Here is a 19,671-nt window from a genome sequence, read left to right on the forward strand (position 1 = left end):
GGTTTCTTCATGTTGGTTAGGCTGGTCTCGAACTCCCGACCTCAGGTGATCCGCTCGCCTCAGCCTCCCAAAGTGCTGGGATTACAGGCATGAGCCAACATGCCCGGCCCTATTTACTGAACTCTTGGTCTCAAGGGATCCTTCTGCCTTGGCCTCCCCAAGTATTGGGATTATAAGCGTGAGCCACTGCACCGAGCCTATTTCAGTACTTACATGTTACCAGATTTATTCCTTAGATAAACTGTCCTTCTATCTCTTTTATTTTTATAGATGAAAGAAACCGAGGCTCTTTTAAACTTTCTCAGGCCACAAACTACGTGGAAGAAACCCGAACCATCATTAACAGAGACTATTACACATGGGGGAAAATGAGTTTCAAAGTAATACATGGAAAACCTTTTTGACACTAAAAGGTTGGGAATCTCTATGACCTTCTTACACATGGGTCAGGCTAAACAATTCACCTCTGGGTACATAAGCTCAACTGGTTATTTTACTTAGCTAGGGTGTGATCCATACTCAAATGAGTCATTGTTGAATGACTGGTGAAATGACAAAAAGCCTCATGTTGTCCTACTAAGGCTGTGGATAGCACAGAGCACACTGTGGGCAGAGGCTGAGCTTGTTTGTGTAGGAGCACTCAATACTGCATATGTTTCAATAATTAACTAGTGGCCGGGCACGGTGGCTCAAGCCTGTAATCCCAGCACTTTGGGAGGCCGAGACGGGCGGATCACGAGGTCAGCAGTTCGCGACCATCCTGGTGAACACGGTGAAACCCCGTCTCTACTAAAAAATACAAAAACTAGCCGGGCGAGCTGGCGGCGCCTGTAGTCCCAGCTACTCGGGAGGCTGAGGCAGGAGAATGGCGTAAACCCGGGAGGCGGAGCTTGCAGTGAGCTGAGATCCAGCCACTGCACTCCAGCCTGGGCGACAGAGCAAGACTCCGTCTCCAAAAAAAAAAAAAAAAAAAAAAAAAAAAAAAAAAAAAATTAACTAGTGTATTTAAGAAACTTCATTCTAGGTGGGCACGGTGGCTCACATCTGTGATCCCAGAACTTTGGGAGGCCGAGGCAGGTGGATCACCTGAGGTCAGGAATTCGAGACCAGCCTGACCAACATGGTGAAACCCCGTCTCTACTAAAAATACAAAAACTAGCCTGGCATGGTGGGTGCCTGAAATCTCAACTACTCTGGAGGCTGAGGCAGGAGAATCGCTTGAACCTGGGAGGCGGAAGTTGCAGTGAGCCGAGATTGTACCATTGCACTCCAGCATGGGCGATGGAGCAAGACTCTGTCTCAAAAAAAAATAAAAATAAAAAAATAAAAAAAAACAACCACCACAAACTTCATTCTAGCATTCGTAGGGAATGGAGACGTGGCCACTATCCAAATGAAAGTAAAAACCTCTTCCTTCCCAGACTCATACTCCAGATTATGCATACACAGAGAATGCAGAAAACTATGGGAAAACTGGACATTGCACATTTTCATGTGACACGGTCTTTTTTTTTTTTTTTTGTCTTGCTCTGTCGCCCAGGCTGGAGTGCAGTGGTGCTATCTTGGCTCACTGCAACCTCCACCTCCTGGATTCAAGCAATTCTCCTGCCTCAGCCTCCTGAATAGCTGGGATTACAGGCGTGTACCACCACGCCCGGCTACTTTTTTCTATTTTTAGTAGAGACAGGGTTTCTCCATGTTGGCCAGCCTGGTCTCAAACTCCTGACCTCAGGTGATCTGCCCGCCTCGGCCTCCCAAAGTGCTGGGATTACAGGCGTGAGCCACCGCGCCCCGCAGACATTGTCTGTTTTAAGGGAGGTGCTCCTCAGCGATTCAGTGATAAACTGCTAATGTCTTGCACTGCTTGACAGTCACCAAGTTGGAACATGATAAAACACTGCAGATGTGTAAGGCACAAAATGAGACTTGTACAAAGTAGAGATGGAATTGCAAGAATTCCCAGGCCCTCTTTTTATTTACGGTGATTCCAAACCATCCACTTGCAAATTCTCTGGTCTCTCATCAGCTGGAATTAAGTAGGTACTGTGTATCTTTGGGATCATGTAGTTGTCTCCACTTTGGTGGATACGAAAAAGGAAGGCACGAACAGCTGAAAAAGAAGGGTATCACACCGCTCCAGCTGGAATCCAGCAGGAACCTTTGGGCATGCCACAGCTGAACACTTAAAAGAGGAAAGAAGGAGAGCTGTTTTTCATTTATTTTGAAAGCAAATTCATTTGAAAGATAGTGCATAAACGGTCATCATAAGTCAAACGTATCAGTTACACCTTCAACCTAGGAAACAAATTTTTTTTTCTATTTAATAATACACCATACTGAAATTATTTGCCAATGAATCCCAAAGATTTGGTACAAATAGTACAATTCGTATTTGCTTTCCTCTTTCCTTTCAGACAAACACCAAATAAAATGCAGGTGAAAGAGATGAAACATGACTAGAGGCCGACTTAGAAATTTATGCTGACTCGATCTAAAAAAAATTATGTTGGTTAATGTTAATATCTAAAATAAAGCGTTTTGGGAATTCTTTTCAAAGAAGGTCAAGTAATAGTCATACTGCTAGAAAAGTCCCTGAAAAAAAAATTGTTAAGAAGTATAATAATCTTTTCAAAACCCACAATGCAGCTTACTTTTCCTTATTTATTTATTTGTGGTCATGAAGACTATCTCCATTTCCCCATAATATCCTCCCTCCATACTGCTGCATTATGGCACAAAAGACTCAAAGTGCCACCAGACAGAAGGACCAGAGTTTCTGATTATATACAATGATGCTGGGTAATGTTTAAATGAGAACATTGGATATGGATGGTCAGATGAAAGATACCAAAATGTCAGACAGCCCATCGACTGGTGTTGCCATGAGATTCAACAGTCAACATCAGTCTGATAAGCTACCCGACAAGGTGGTACAGCCATGGAGATGTCACGATGATAGGCAAAACAAGCAGACATTCAGGCAGGATTTGATTAAAAAAACAAAAACAAAAACAAAAACAAACAAAAAAACCCAGGCATTTCCGGCCTGTTGAGATCGAACCCCAATTCTATTCTATTCTGTTCTATTCTATTCTATTCTATTCTGACATAATGCTCATAATGCTCCTAAAGGAAAAAGTAAAATTACTTATTTTCCTCCCAAGCAAAACAAAATGAACAAGTTCAATCAAAAACATCCCAATGGAAAAAAATAACATTAAGAATAAAACACAGAAAGGCAAGAAAACTAGGTTACATATAAATTTGTGTCTGTTGAAACCAGAGTACATGCTAGAAAACATTAACACAGATACGACAGAGTGTGGTTCTTTTTAGAAACGGGTAATTTCTCTCTCCAGTGTCCTTTCACTTGTATGAAATATCTCTCCTCTCCTGTTTTCACAAACCAAGAAATTCCCAGGTAGGCCAATCCCAGAGGTATCATTTAGCAGTATGCAGCAGCCCAGTTTCAGCATAACAAAACATGCCTTGGTAGTGGCTCTCTCACGCAAATAAAAGAAGGCTTAAGAAATCTTGTTGTAGGTGGATTAGGCAAGGCTGCCATTCAGCTGGTATAAGCTAAAAGTAAAAAATCAAAACGCTCAAGAAAACGGACACAATTTTGGAATGATCAAAGATGTCTTTATAAAGTTTTTTTCAAGACTTCATTCTAAATATACAGAATAAAAAATGGTGTCAGCTCACTTGTAAGACACCAACCAGATTTTCCTTATACTGTCTCAAAATTTAAAGATCAATTTCCCCAGAGGGTATGCAATGCATCATAAAATGGCCCTTTTTTCAGGGTGGGAGAGGAAGGTTGGGCAGGATGGAATATTAAATTGTAACATGATAAACATGCAAGACTGTTATCCAATCTAGATAATTTATATACATTTTGATGACTTAGGAAAACAAAGCAATCATTTGTGACAAGCCTAAAAAGCTTGACATATTTAACATACTTAGGAACTTTTTTTGTGTGGTGGGAATTCTCTAATTGTATCATGTGGGCCTTTTGAAAGTAACAAACAGAAGGCCAGTCTGTAGCAAGTTTGCTGCTGAACATCACATTCCACCCTAAGAACACACAAGGTGGATTGGATTGAGGGTGGATACCTTACCTTAGCACAGAAGGAAAAAGTATGTCAGTGCAAAGAATGGACTAAACTGCTTTCAGGAAAAAAGTTGTAAAAATTGATACAGGTTGGAAAAGGGAATTTTCCTTCCTGGCTTGGAGTCCTCCCAATTTAAGGCAGAACCCATCCACTCCAATTTCTGCAGTTTAAAACTTTCTCTGCTTATTTAGTTTTCTCCTCTGAGTTCAACCGCTGCTGGATTCGTTTGGCATAACTTTGTGCCATGGAGTTAATGATAGATAGGATGAAGTAACACACCATCACAACGACCAACTTTTCAAACATCCAGGACAACCAGTTTTCTCCCTGTAGAAATAAATGCAGAACAATGCAGTGAAAAAGGCTTCATTAGTTCAGTAGTAAAAAGAGGATCATCTATAATGCTTTAAGGAAAACAATGAAAACTTGAAGTGTGTAACTTACAAAACCTTAAGAATTAAAACTGAAAAGTAAGCAACCCCAGCTACTCCGAAACACCCATTCCTCTCCTTTTCACACCCAACTAGCAAGATTTCACGTTGCTGGATGTAAAATCAATGTTGAATCATACAGTTTAGAATGGGGTGAGTGTGAGGTTAGCTCTTCTACTAGGACCCAAGAATAAACTCTTTGATTAAACTCAACTCCGAAGTTACCACGAGATACTTGTGAGTACTGTCAAGACAGTTAAATATTTTTGTTCTAGTATTAGGAGCTGTTTTTAAAACACATAAATGTATCTGTTTCTGACGTTATGTTTGGTCAATTGAGGGCAGCAAAGGTCCACACAAAGAGTGCAAGGCCATTAAAAAAACGGTGCTTCTGGCCGGGCGCGGTAGCTCCTGTCTGTAATCCCAGCACTTTGGGAGGCCAAGGCGGGCAGATCATCTGGGGTCAGGAGTTCGAGACCAGCCTGGCTAACATGGTGAAACCCTATTTCTACTAAAATACAAAAAATTAGCTGATGTGGTGGCGTGCGCCTGGAATTGCAGCTACTTGGGAGGCTGAGGCAGGAGAATCGCTTGAACCCGGGACGCGGAGAATGCACTGAGCAGAGATTGCGCCATCGCACTCCAGCTTGGGCAACAAGAGCGAAACTCCTGTCTCAAAAAACAAACAAACAAACAAAAAAATGAACCAAACCAAACCAAACAAAAAATACTGTGCTTCCCTCGAGTTTCCCATTTCAGGTTATTGCTTACTCATCCTCTTCTAGTCATTTCCCTCTGCCTCAGAATCGTTTACAGAAAAGATAGTCTAAGTTTTAAAGTTCAGCTATGGTGAGAACCTTGGTTTATTAAAAAATTATCATTTTCCCATGGGTGAAAAGAAAAATAGAGTGAAAATCAAAGGGAGATATTCAAGTCACCTCAGTAAGTCTAATACTTTGTTATGCTGTAAGTTTTAACTTTTTAATCCACCTGGGGAGTATATCTACTAATTTAAGATCAAGGCAACAACTCATTCTATGTAACAGAACCATTATTTTCCATTGGCTCCACCCTTGTTTTTGGGAGAAGATGTAGAGAAGTACACTTTCTAGTTTAAGACAAAGACAAATTTCCCAGTAGAGCATACACAGACACTCAGCTTCTGTCAAGGAACACTGGCAAACCAACCTCACTTATTTGCCTAAAAATGTGAGTGAGAGCTGTGAATGTAATTTCAGCCTGAAACTTCTCAGAGGGGAGAAGAAACCGGAATAAAGTCTTACCTGTGGTGTGCCCATTTCGCTTTTGTGGTGAAGCTTCTGCCGTTGAGCCTCCAGGTACTCCTGAAATGGCTTCTGCAGAGATGGACCTATGCCGGGGACAGCACTGGAAGCAGGCAGGGTACAGTAGCCCGAGGAAAAAGACACATTTGGGAAGAAAAGCAGGAAAAACGTTAAACAAAATGCACTTACCACCTGGACTCAAAAGGCAGGGATTGGATAGGAAGAGGAATAAAATATAAAAATCAGAGAACTGCTGAAATTCTGTGAGCTCTTTCTAGTAAAAAAAAAAATTCTTCCTTCTAACAACCCCTTAAAAAGCAAAATCTCTCCCACCAACATGTCTGGGAGAGACTAAGCTGTAAATCAGGAACCGCTCCCAGCAAAAGAGTTAGTCCCAGAGTAAGGCCAGCTCAGCTGATACTGTACTCTGGTGTGGCACAAAGAATAAAATGAATGACTTCTCAGAAGTCCCACATTTATCACCACCAGTTCCTGTAAGAACTGGTTTGAACCAATTAATAAGGAAATGACTTATGCTTGTGTCATCCCTAGTTAAAAAAGAAACTGCCCGCCCTCTCTCGGACTTGTCCCCTCTTCTCAGAGGGGGCGGTCTTTCTCAATCTAAGTCCTTATTAGGACAATCTGTGCGTCATCCTTATCCAAAAAGAATGCATTAGCAAACTTGGGAGGCACCTCCCACTAGTCAGAAGTCAGTGATTAACAAAGGAACAAAGAAGGAACTATGAACTTTGAATCATTTCATGGTTTATGGTAGACGGTTTGCACAGAAACTCCAGTACATTAGTAACAACTTGTTCTGAGATGACTGGGATAGTGATCTTTGATACACTTATGTACTCGGAGCTCCTTCTCACCCAGAATACATGGAGGCAGTGCTGTTAAACTGGTTTGGCAACTGTAGCTAACAGGCCCCTGTTTTAGACATGCTTGCAGGGGTTTTTAAAAATGGTAGCTTGGGGCAACTTAGGAAAATCAAACATCTCTATTTTCTGTACCTTTTAGTTTCTTATCTGTCACATAGGGCTAAGGACGTAAATAAGTTCAAACTCTTTCTTAGAGCCAGCCAAAGAGATTCCAATATGTACTTGCAACACTGCCTAATGCTTGTCCTGTTAAGTATACTGACTCAAATTCACTTCACTTCTTTTTTTTTTTTTTGAGACGGAGTCTTGCTCTGTCACCCACGCTGGAGTGCAATGGCGTGATCTCGACTCACTGCGACCTCCACCTCCCGGGTTCAAGTGATTCTCCTGCCTCAGCCTCCCAAGTAGCTGGGATTAGAGGCGCCCTCCATGATGCCCAGCTAATTTCTGTAGAGACGGGGTCACCATGTCGGCCAGGCTGGTCTCGAACTCCTGACTTGAAGTAATCTGCCCACCTCAGCTTCCCAAAATGCTGGGATTACAGGTGTGAGTCATGACGCCTGGCCTTACTTCACTTTTTTTTTTTTTTGAGATGTAGTCTTGCTCTGTTGCCCAGGCTGGAGTACAGTGGTGTGATCTTGGTTCACTGCAACCTCTGCCTACCGGGTTCAAGCAACTCTCTGCCTTAGCCTCCTGAGCAGCTGGGATTACAGGTGCTTGTCACCATGCTTGGATAATTTTTTTGTATTTTTAGTAGAGAAGGGGTTTCACCATCTCGGCCAGGCTGGTCTTGAACTCCTGACCTCGTGATCCCCCTGCCTTGGCCTCCCAAAGTACTGGGATTACAGGTGTGAGCCACCGCACCTGGCCTTCACTTCTTTTCTAGAACAATTCCTTGCTACTTTTTATAACAAAAAGCAGGAGTAGAAGAGTTTGTGCTATTGTATTTTTATCAGATGCTAACACATCCCTAACTTCTGGCTGAATTCTTTTCTTTAATCCTATTTATCTATCGTCACCAAATACTTATTTGATTCTTTTTGTTGGGAAAAAAGCCAAAAAAACAAACTGCCCACAAGGAACTTAAAATCATTTATGGGGATTTGGATTCAAAACACAGGCAGATGCGCACGCGCATGCACACACACACACACACACACACACACACACGAACTGATCTGTGAACAAAATAATTTACAATTCAATATTAAAGTTTTTGGTACAGAAGATATATACCAAAGGAATTGGAGGGAGAAAAGAGAGATCAGTGAGGGATGAAGTTGTCAAAAATGTCCTTTAGGCCATGTACGGTGGCTCATGCTTGTAATCCCAGCACTTTGGGAGGCCAAGGTGGGAGGATGGTTTGAGCCCAGGAGTTCAATACCATCCTGGGAAACATGGTGAAACCCTGTCTCTACAAAAAATACAAAAATGAGGCCGGGCGCGGTGGCTCAAGCCTGTAATCCCAGCACTTTGGGAGGCCGAGACGGGCGGATCACAAGGTCAGGAGATCGAAACCATCCTGGCTAATACGGTGAAACCCCGTCTCTACTAAAGAATACAAAAAACTAGCCAGGCGAGGAGGCGGGCGCCTGTAGTCCCAGCTACTTGGGAGGCGGAGGCAGGAGAATGGCGTGAACCTGAAAGGCGGAGCTTGCAGTGAGCTGAGATCCGGCCACCGCACTCCAGCCTGGGCGGCAGAGCCAGACTCCGTCTCAAAAAAAAAAATTAAAAAAAAAAAAAAAAAAAACAAAAATACAAAAATGAGCTGAGAATGGTGGCATGTGCTTGTAGTCCCAGCTACTCAGGAGGCTACAGTGAGAGCCCAGGAAGCTTAGGGCTGCAGTGAGCTGTGATCGCACCACTGTACTCTAGCCCGGGTGACAGAGACCCGGCCTCAAAAAAAAAACAAAAAAAACAAAAAACAAAAAATTCTTTAATGAATACTGAAGAAGTACAAAAGGCCTGAACAGACGTAAGTAATAAATGTGAATACTGCACTGATCAGACCAGAAGCCCTGTGACAGACATCAAAGACGGTGTGAACAATCTAGAGAACTCATTACCTTCAGACTAGCCTCTCACTGAGCCACTGCGCCTGGCCCTGACTTTTAAGTGGCCTTATGTTAAGGAGGTAGACTAGTAATCTTTCCTTATATATTATGGGTGGGAATGCAAATAGCTCATCCATTTAGACTAGAAATAAATGACATGAATATAAAAAATATATAAAATATTTTAAATATATATAATTAAATATATGAATAAATATATACACAAAAAGATTGACTTTGAAAATTGCAAATTTATGCGGCCGGGTGCGGTGGCTCCTGACTGTAATCCCAGCACTTTGGGGGGCTGAGGCGGGTGGATCACCTGAGGTCGGGAGTTCGAGACCAGCCTGACCAACATGGAGAAACCACGTCTCTACTAAAAATACAAAATTAGCCGGGCGTGGTGGCACATGCCTATAATCCTGGCTACTAGCGAGGCTGAGGCAGCAGAATCGCTTGAACCTGGGAGGCAGAGGTTGCGGTGAGCCGAGATCGTGCCATTGCACTCCAGGCTGGGCAAGAAGAGTGAAACTACTTCTCAAAACAACAACAACAAAAAGAAAACTGCAAATTTATAAGAAATTTCTTTTTCATAAATCATTTTTTTCTCTTTAACAGTACTCTGGCCAGGCGCAGTGGCTCACGCCTGTAATCCCAACACTAGGGGAGGCCGAAGTGGGGAGATCACAAGGTCAGGAGTTCGAGATCAGCCTGAACAACACAGTGAAACCCTGTCTCTACTAAAAATACAAAAATTAGCTGGGTGTGGTGGCACATGCCTGTAATCTCAGCTACTCAGGAGGTTGAGGCAGAAGAATCTCTTGAACCCAGGAGGTGGAGGTTGCAGCGAGCTGAGATCATGCCATTGCACTCCAGCCTGGGTGACAGAGTGAGACTCCGTCTCAAAAATCAAAAAACAAAACAAAACAAAAAAGACAAAAAACAACAGCCTGGCCAACATGGCGAAACCCTGTCTCTACCAAAAAGACAAAAATTAGGCCAGCTGCGATGGTTCATGCCTGTAATCCTAGCACTCTGGGAGGCTGAGGCAGGTGGATCACCTGAGGTCAGGAGTTCAAGACCAGCCTGGCCAACATGGTGAAATTCTGTCTCTACTAAAATACAAAAATTAGCCAGGCATGATGGCGAGTGCCTGTAACCCAGCTACTCAAGAGGCTGAGATGGGAGAATCGCTTGAACCCAGGAGACGGTGGTTGCAGTGAGCCCAGATCGCACCACTCCACTCCAGCCTGGGCGGCTGAACAAGACTCCGTCTCAAAAAAAAAAAAAAATTTTAGCCGGGCATGGTGGCAGGTGTCTGGAATCCCAGCTACTTGGGAGGCTGAGATGGAAGAATCGCTTGAACCCGGGAGACAGTGGTTGCAGTGAGCCCACATTGCACCACTTCACTCCAGCCTGGGCAGCTGAGCGAGATTCCTTCTCAAAACAAAAAAACAAACCCCCCCCCCCCCCCGCTAAAAACCAGAAGTAGCCAGGCATGGTGGCGCATGCCTGTAATCTCATCTACTAGTGGGGGCTGAGGCAGGAGGATCCACTTGAACCTGGGAAGCGGAGACTGCAGTGAGCCAAGATCGTGCCACTGTACTCTACCCTGGGCAACAGTGTGAGACTCTGTCTCAAACAAAAACAAAAACAGGCCGGGCGCGGTAGTTCACACCTGTAATCCCAGCACTTTGGGAGACTGAGGCAGGCGGATCACTTGAGGTCAGGAGTTTGAGACCAACCTGGCCAACATGGCGAAACCCTGTCTCCATTAAAAATACAAAAAATTAGCTAGGTGTGGTGGCATGCGGCTGTAATCCCAGCTAGTCCGGGGCTGAGGCAGAAGAATCGTTTGAACCCGGGAGGTGGCGGTTGCAGTGTGCCATTGTCCTCCAGCCTGGGGAAAAAGAGGGAAACTCCGTCTCAAAGCAAAACAAAAACAAAAACAGGCCGGGCGCGGTGGCTGAAGCCTGTAATCCCAGCACTTTGGGAGGCCGAGACGGGCGGATCACGAGGTCAGGAGATCGAGACCATCCTGGCTAACACGGTGAAACCCCGTCTCTACTAAAAAATATAAAAAATTAGCCAGGCGAGGTGGCGGGCGCCTGTAGTCCCAGCTACTCGGGAGGCTGAGGCAGGAGAATGGCGTGAACCCGGGAGGCGGAGCTTGCAGTGAGCTGAGATCCGGCCACAGCACTCCAGCCTGGGTGACTGACAGAGCGACACTCCGTCTCAAAACAAAAACAAAAACAAAAACAAAAACAAAAACAAAAAACCGTACTCTAAGTTGTAATTTAAATCTACCAGGGATAGCCATAGTCAAGCCATTATTTAAGAGAAAATAGGGCCGGGCGCGGTGGCTCAAGCCTGTAATCCCAGCACTTTGGAAGGCCGAGACGGGTGGATCACGAGGTCAGGAGATCGAGACCATCCTGGCGAACACAGTGAAACCCTGTCTCTACTAAAAAATACAAAAAAAAAAAAAAAAAAAAAACTAGCCAGGCGAGGTGGCGGGCGCCTATAGTCCCAGCTACCCGGGAGGCTGAGGCAGGAGAATGGCGTAAACCCGGGAGGCGGAGCTTGCAATGAGCTGAGATTCAGCCACTGCACTCCAGCCTGGGTGACTGACAGAGCGAGACTCCGTCTCAAAGAGAAAAAAAAAAAAAAAAAAAAAAAAAAAGAGAAAATTAAGAACCAAGACCCAAATGTTAGAAAGAGTATAATGTTTTTGTTTTTTAGGGAAATGAGGAAGGGACTGGAAATAATAATTCTAGATTCCCTTCAAAATAATTTGAAAAGGTAAATAATTTGCCATTGTAAGTCCATTAAGAGATACACTTTTTGTACCCGTAATAATTTAAAACAGAGATACGCTTTAGCTGATAGATACATTGTAGCTGATAGAGTATATCACATGATGTGTATTCACATGATGTATAATTTATCTTGAGGATAATGCTGAGATTAATATATCAATTTGTTATGTGTCTCTATGTAGGTTTCCATGAAAGATTAGGAAAACAGCTGAAAACAGAGAAGAGGTTAAAAGTTTTATTTATTATTATTATTTTTCTTTTTATATTTTATAGAGATGGAGTCTCACTATGTTGCCCAGGCTGGTCTCAAATTCCTGGCCTCAAAAGATCCTCCCACCTTAGTTTCCCAAATTGTCATCAAAATTTTAGTTACTTCCGTTTTCCATTTCTCTACCTCTACAAACAATGGCTTAGGCTACTGATGCCTCAGCTTCAACCAAGTACTCTTATACTATAGTTTGCTTAATTATCACTAAAGCTATTTTAGTAATGGACTAGATAAAAATAGAAATTACAGCTCTCACTCTTAACATGCATTTAAGGCAAACAATAATGCCAGCTCTAAATCTCATCCATCAAGTTATTCTCAAGCAGCAGACCAGAAGCAAGAGTCCATTCTGACATTTAAGATTAACTTAAAGTGCACACATGGGGTGGGAGTAATAACTTGCAACACAGTTCAAAGGCTTTCCATAGTTGGTTTAGGAAATACCCTAAATGCCATTCTCCCTAAGCCATTACATTCTTGCAACCCTGTGCACCTTGCTAAAGACTCTAATCTCATCCCATAGTAAGTCCGGGAAGTCCTCCAATTTGCCCTTAAGCTCTGATTAAATTCAAATAATTACAATTTTGGCTGGGCGTGATGGCTCATGCCTGTAATCACAGCACTTTGGGAGGCTGAGGCGGGCAGATCACCTGAGGTCAGGAGTTCGAGACCAGCCTGGCCAACATGGTGAAACCCTGTCTCTACTAAAAATACAAAAAAAAAAAAAAAAAAAAAAAAAAAAAAAGCCAGGCACCATGGTGGGCGCCCGTAGTCCCAGCTACTCGGGAGGCTAAGGCAGGAGAATCGCTTGAACCCCGGAGGTGAAGGTTGCAGTGAGCCTAGATTGTGTACTGCACTCCAGCCTAGGTGACAGAGCGAGACTCTGTCTCAAAACAAAACAATGAATTACAATTTTGTGACACAGAGGAACACAAAGTAGAAGGAGAACAAACAGACACAGAACTATTTTTTCAGTCAACTGCAGGACTAAAATATACCTAAACTAGCTATGTAAGTAGGTACTTGGCTCTAGGTGAGAAAGCTTTAGAAAAACAAAAAAAGGGCTGGGTGCGGTGGCACACATCTGTAATCCCAGCACTTTGGGAGGCCGAGGTGGGTGGATCACAAGGTTAGGAGATCAAGACCATCCTGGCTAACATGGTGAAACTCTGTCTCTACTAAAAATACAAAAAAATTAGCCAGGTGTGGTGGCAGGTGCCTGTAGTCCCAGCTACTCGGGAGGCTGAGGCACGAGAATGGCGTGAACCCGGGAGGCGGAGCTTGCAGTGAACTGAGATCGCACCACTGCACTCCAGCCTGGGTGACAGACCGAGACTCCATCTCAAAATCTCAAAAAAAAAAAAAAAAAAAAGAAAGAAAGAAGTAGGTCTGGCACCATGACTCACGAGTTTGAGACCAGCCTGGGCAACATGGTAAAATCCTGTCTGTACTAAAAATACAAAAAAATTAGCCAGGCATGGTGGCACATGCCTGTAGTCCCAGCTACTCAGGAGGCTAAGGCACGAGAATTGCTTGAACCTGGGAGGTGGGGGTTGCAATGAGCCGAGATTGCACTCCAGCCTAGGAGACAAAAAAAAAAAAAAGTCAATCTCATTTGCTTTTCCTTGCTGTGAACCTTCAACACAGTGGGTAGAAAAATCTTAGTGGGTAGTAGTATCTTCATATTTTTATTCCTGGCACAAACATAACAGCATATATAAGATTAAAAAAAAAAAAACTTTCCACTGGGCCTGGTGGCGCATGCCTGTAGTCCCAGCTAATTTGGAGGCTGAGCACGAGGCTCTCTTGAGCCCAGGAGTTGGGATGGAGGCTTAGTGAGCTATAATCACGCCTGTGAATAGCCACTGCGTTCCAGCCTGGGTAAAACAGTGAGATCTGTCTCCGAAACAAACAAACCCTTTTCCAACAAATGATGCTAGTGGCAATTTTTACACTTTTGTTAATGTTAACTTCTGTTAAAAAAAAAAAAAACTCAGGAATGCAAATAAAAGTTTTTTTTTATTTAAAGAAAAAAAACATAGGCTCGAAACCTACTCAGAGCTCAAAATTGGTTTCATGGGAACAATATTTTCCCATGCTTACATACCTAGAATCTGTTAAACAGACCTAAGACAAAGTTCTTGGCAAGCTTAAACATCGTAAAAAAAATTGTTAAAAAAAAAAATATATATATATAAATATATAAATATATATAAATAAATAAATATATATATATTTATATATATATAAATATATATATATATATTTATATATATATCCATTCAAAATAACATTTGGGCAAAATTCTGCCAAGAGCCCTAGCCAAATTGCAAACAAAATCTATTATTTTTCTATGGTTTTTAATGTATATGTTACTCTGCTTCTGGAAATCACTTATGTGACAAGAAATCTGTATTTTAGGCTGGGTGTGATGGGTCATGCTTGTAATCCCAGCACTTTGGGAGGCTGAGGCAGGAGGACTTCAGGACAAGAGTTTGAGACCAGCCTGGACAACATAGTGAGACCCCTGTCTCTACAAAAGTTTAAAAAAGTAGCTGGGTGTAATGGCAAGTGCCTGTATTCCTAGCTATTCAAGAGGCTGAGATGGGAGGATCCTGTGAGCCTAGGAGTTCAAGGTTAAAGTAAGCTAGGACTGAACCACTGCACTCCAGCCTTGGTGAAAGAGCAAGACCCTGTCTCTCTCTCTCTCAATAAATCAATAGATCAGATAGATAATAAATAAATAAGATCTGAAATCTGGCCAGGCAAGATAGGGTGGCTCATGCCAGTAATCCGAGCACTTTGGGTGGCTGAGGTGGGAGGACTGCTTGAGTCTAAGAGTTCAAGATCGGCTTGGGCAACATAGTAAGACTCCTGTCCCTACACCCACACACAAAATTAACCAGGTGTGGTGCACACCTGTAGTCCTAGTTACTCAAGAGGCTGAGTGGGGAGGACTTCTTGAGCCCAGGAGGTCAAGGCTGTAGTGATCTAAAATCACACCACTACTCTCCAGCCTGGGCTACAGAGGAGAAACTGTCTCTTAAAAAACAAACAAAAAAGATTGATTCACCTTGTTGTTTAGCCCTATTTACAGAGTGTATACTTAAAGTCTAAGCAGTTGGCTAGGTGCGGTGGCTCACGCCTGTAATCCCAGCACTTTGGGAGGCTGAGGCAGGTGGATCACCTGAGATTGGGAGTTCGAGACTAGCCTGACCAACATGGAGAAACCCCGTCTCTACTAATAAAGTACAAATAAAACTAGCTGGGCATGGTGGTGCACGCCTGTAATCCCAGGTACTCGGGAGGCTGAGGCAGGAGAAGTGCTTGAACCCGGGAGGCGCAGGTTGCAGTGAGCTGAGATCGCGCCATTGCACGCCGGCCTGGGTGACAGAGCGAGACTCCGTTAAAAAAAAAAAAAAAAAAAAAAAAAAGTCTAAGCAGTTGGTCTCTAAGCCTAAGAATATTTTACCAGCATAGGCCGGGCGCGGTGGCTCAAGCCTGTAATCCCAGCACTTTGGGAGGCCGAGACGGGCGGATCACGAGGTCAGGAGATCAAGACCATCTTGGCTAACACGGTGAAACCCCGTCTCTACTAAAAAAAAATACAAAAACTAGCCGGGCGAGGTGGCGGGCGCCTGTAGTCCCAGCTACTCGGGAGCCTGAGGCAGGAGAATGGCGTAAACCCGGGAGGCGGAGCTTGCAGTGAGCTGAGATCTGGCCACTGCACTCCAGACCGGGCGACAGAGCGAGACTCCGCCTCAAAAAAAAAAAAAAAAAAAAAGAATATTTTACCAGCATTAATAAAGTAATTTTTTTTTTATTGAATGTAGGCTCTGCTCCTTTCTCAAATACTTTTTTGAGGATCTTAGCATTAATGTGAGCATATAGGTTACATTTACCCTCCTGAAAAACATTCTGACATAAATTCTAGTAAGGAGGCGACAGCCTCTTTACAGACAGTAATACGCCTTTTGTCTTAGAAAAAAGCCTGGGCACAACAGTTTTTTACCTTTATTCCATTGTTTGTGCTGGGTTAGTATTCCCTCTGATGATTAATCACAAAGCCTAAAGAATCTCAGGGTGTCATAAGTCAGATGCCTGAAAACTTATACATGAAAAAAAAATTTTTTTTCCAGGAGAAGATTCAGGTCAGGGTACTATAAAAAGAAAAGGGTGCTGGGCTTGGTGGTTCACTGTAATCCCAGCACTTTGGGAGGCCAAGGTGGGAGGATCACTTGAGCCTATGAGTTCAAGACCAGCCTGGGCAATATAGTGAGACCTCGTCCGTACAAAAAATTTAAAAATTGGCTGGGCATGCTGGCATGTGACAGGAGGTGGGAGAATCACTTGGGCCTGGGAGGCAGAGGTTGCTCCAGCCTGGGCAACAGAGCTAGCCCCTGTCCCCGCCCCCACCAAATCTGGATAGCCCAACTTCAGGAGACTGAAAACCTGTGCCCTGAGTTATAAAATTTAATTATGTTCTAAATGAATATCAGGGTCTTCAGAATTTTCTTGATTGAATGACGACCACTGTATGTAAATCAATACATCAAATTTATCCTCTGACCCCAGAGAATTCTATCAATTGAGATTTGGCCCAGGAGCACAGGAGTAGACTCCTATATAGAAAATGGTTCTGTTCTAACTGAAGCCAACAACTGCCTCTTCTGCTGAAGAGACTGAATTTTACATTTAAGGCACTAGTAGGATACACTTTCAGGAATGAAATTAAAGTCCTTCCCTATCCTATTCTCATTACAAGCTGATCTGTTACATGTACAAAAGAGGCAAAGAGGGTGTGGGAGAAGATGAGCAACAAGACAGCCTAGCAATTCCCTTTCTCGGTAACAGTCTTGTAAATAATTCTCCGTCTTCAAAAATGTGCACATTTTAGTCAAACATTATAGAGTTAAATTTTCCTTCCTACTCCCTAGGCAGTGATCTAAACAGCCTTAACGGCTAGTATTTTAATGAGTTGTCATTTCCTGTCTGATAAAGATTCTCACAGTATTTAACCACCAGTTTCCCTGGGGACCAACCAATACTAGAGCTCTATTCATAGTGACTCAGAATGGACCTCAGACTCTTGCCCTTATTCAAAAATGACAGATTGCCCTCCACATGAAACTGCCTTTCCTAGTAAGGTAGACTGCTCGGAAAAGGGTGGGGGAGTTTATCATGCAATCTTTCTGAAGAAACCAAAGGCCATCATGCTGACTCATTAATATTTACAGCCTTTCAGCCCTTTATTAATCCAGAATAAGTAAATGAACAGGTGCTAACTGAAAATAAACTCATATTTAACCCAGTAAAAACAGGATCTAGTTATTCTGTGTGACTGGAATGAAAGTGTTATTATCTTTACCATTTAACTGAATAGAACACATGAATCTTTTTGTTTTGTTTTGTTTTTGGAGACAGAGTATGGCTCTGTCACCCAGGCTGGAGTGCAGTGGCGCAATCTCGGCTCACTGCAACCTCCGCCTCCCGGCTTCAAGCAATTCTCCTGCCTCGACCCTCTGAGTAGCTGGGATTACAGGCATACACCACTACAACCAGCTAGTTTTTGTATTTTTAGTAGAGACAGGATTTCACCATGTCGGCCAGGCTGCTCTCAAACTCCTGACCTCAAGGGATCCGCCTGCCTTGACCTCCCAAAATGCTGGGATTACAGACACAGCCACTGTGCCTGGCTGAGTATATGAATCTTTGAAGCTGATACTGTAAGAAAAAACTGGTAACTGATGTATTCTACTTGCTTTGGATCTGAAATGTGGTAGCCCCCTAATCATGTTTCTTTACATCCAGGATCTTGGAATGGCACCCCAGCATAAAATAAATTCAGGATGAAAATCACACACTATACTAGAAAATCTAGGGCTTTCTCATATATACAAGTTTGGATTGACAGTCTCTGGCACCTTTTAAAATTCATTGTGATTTGACCCCAGGATTTGGGATTAAAACATCTTGAATTTCATTCACATCTGTGCCCTTTCAAATGATTAAAACCTCTTTTGTACTTAAGTTAGTCCACTGTACATGGAGTGGTATTATGAACACACGACACCATGGGTTTCTTTCTGGCTGTGTAGAGGGAAGACCATGCTTTCTCCAGGTGTATTTTATCAGGTATATTGTCTCTACTGCCTTACAGCATATTTTATCACAAAAGAATTTGCAATTGCCCTAGCTTTTGGAGATTTAGCATTATTTTCTGTAAGAATCAGATTGAAGGTTAGACCTCCTTATCATTAGTAGCTACTCTGAAATAAGCTAACATTAAAGAGTAGCTCTAGAAAACAAAACCTCATTTCAGAATGCAGACTTGAGCAGCCGGAGAAAAGCAGGCATTTGTGCTGGTGAATGTGGCCAGAACTAAAGGAGTGGTCTATAAGAACTAGGTAAAACTGATTGGTTGCCAAAAAAAACTCTGTTAAAAATCAACGGATTTCATTTATAGAAAATGACAGACTGGTGACAGCTTTTTTTTTTCTTTTTGTGTTTTAAAGAGGTTGTGTTGCTTGCCTCAGTCTCCCAACTAGCTGGAACTACAGGCGAGTGGCACTGCACCTGGCCCCAGTGGCAGGATCTTGCTCTGTCACCCACGCAAGAGTACAATGGCACAAATACGGTTCACTGCAGCCTTGACCTCCTGGGCTCAAGCAATCTTCCTGCCTCAACCTTCCGAGTAGCTGGGGCCACAGTAGCTAATTTTTAATTTTTTTTCTAGAGATGGGGTCTTGCCATGTTGCCCAGGCTGGTCTCAAACTTCTGGGCTCAAGCAAACCCGCCTCAGCCTCCCAAAGTTCTAGGATTATAGGTGTGAGTGGGTCTGGTGGCAGCTTTTTATACTGACAGATCTGCACTGGCTTGAAGACTCACTGAGTTCTAAAACTTAAAAATCAGGCCGGCACAGTGGCTCATGCCTGTAATCCCAGCATTTTGGGAGGCCGAGGTGGGTGGATCACGAGGTCAGGAGTTTGAGACCAGCCTGGCCAATATGGTGAAACCCCGTCTCTAGTAAAACTACAAAAGTTAGCTGGGTGTGGTAGTGCACGCCTATAGTCCCAGCTGCTTGGGAGGCTGAGGCAGAAGAATCGCTTGAACCCAGGAGGCAGAGTGCAACCTTGAGCTGAGATCACGCCACTGCAGTCCAGGCTAGGCGACAGAGCAAGGCTTGGTCTCAAAAAACAAAAAACAAAAACAAACAAATAAAAACCAAAAAAGTGACAGTATTGGCAGGACACAGTGGCTCATGCCTATAATCCCAGCATTTGGGGAGGCTGAGGCAGGAGGATCGCTTGAGCCCAGGAGTTCAAGATCGGCCTGGGTAACACAGCGAGACCCTGTCTCAAAAAAGAAAAAAAAGTGACAGTATTCATTGAAATTCAATCTCATTTAAAAAAAGGTATGATCTCTGTCCTCAAGGAGCTCTATCTAGAAGAATGCTGGGAGAGGGGAAAAAATGCACTTAAATGCACACTACAGAAACATGTGAGTTTTTCATCAAAAGTAACCACAGTAGTAACTACCTACAGCTGCACACAGGTGGATGCACGTGTGCACAGGAGAACAGACAGAAAGAATTCATGCTGTATCCCTACCAAATTCACACAGCAGCTGTTTGAAACTGGTGCTCTAGTCTAAATTTCCAACTTCCAGCAAATGACTTCGCTGGCTTCCAGAGTGCACCCTCAGTGCCCTCCTTCTCTGCCTCAAAACATCTTGGAGTCTTCACTCCAGTTTTCAAGAAAGAACTGGTTCATGAGGATAATCAGTCCACCCCAGATTGATCCTATCTCAATCAT

General features: G+C 43.3%; 1 protein-coding gene across 2 annotated transcripts in view; it reads right to left on the bottom strand.

Moving 5' to 3' along the window:
• Window positions 1-1,936: 1,936 nt before the first annotated feature.
• The window catches only part of VMP1 (vacuole membrane protein 1), a 141,966-nt gene continuing 124,231 nt past the window's right edge, over window positions 1,937-19,671 (bottom strand). For both annotated transcript variants that reach the window (XM_010364056.2, XM_030923381.1), the window contains 2 exons: window positions 5,833-5,935; window positions 1,937-4,445 (listed from right to left, as the gene is read on the bottom strand). In XM_010364056.2, the coding sequence (XP_010362358.1) occupies window positions 4,302-4,445; window positions 5,833-5,935 (247 nt within the window). In that variant the 3' untranslated portion in view covers window positions 1,937-4,301. The remainder of the gene's footprint in view (window positions 4,446-5,832; window positions 5,936-19,671) is intronic.

Source organism: Rhinopithecus roxellana, chromosome 19 (genome assembly GCF_007565055.1).
Source record: "Rhinopithecus roxellana isolate Shanxi Qingling chromosome 19, ASM756505v1, whole genome shotgun sequence".
Lineage (NCBI taxonomy): Eukaryota > Metazoa > Chordata > Mammalia > Primates > Cercopithecidae > Rhinopithecus > Rhinopithecus roxellana.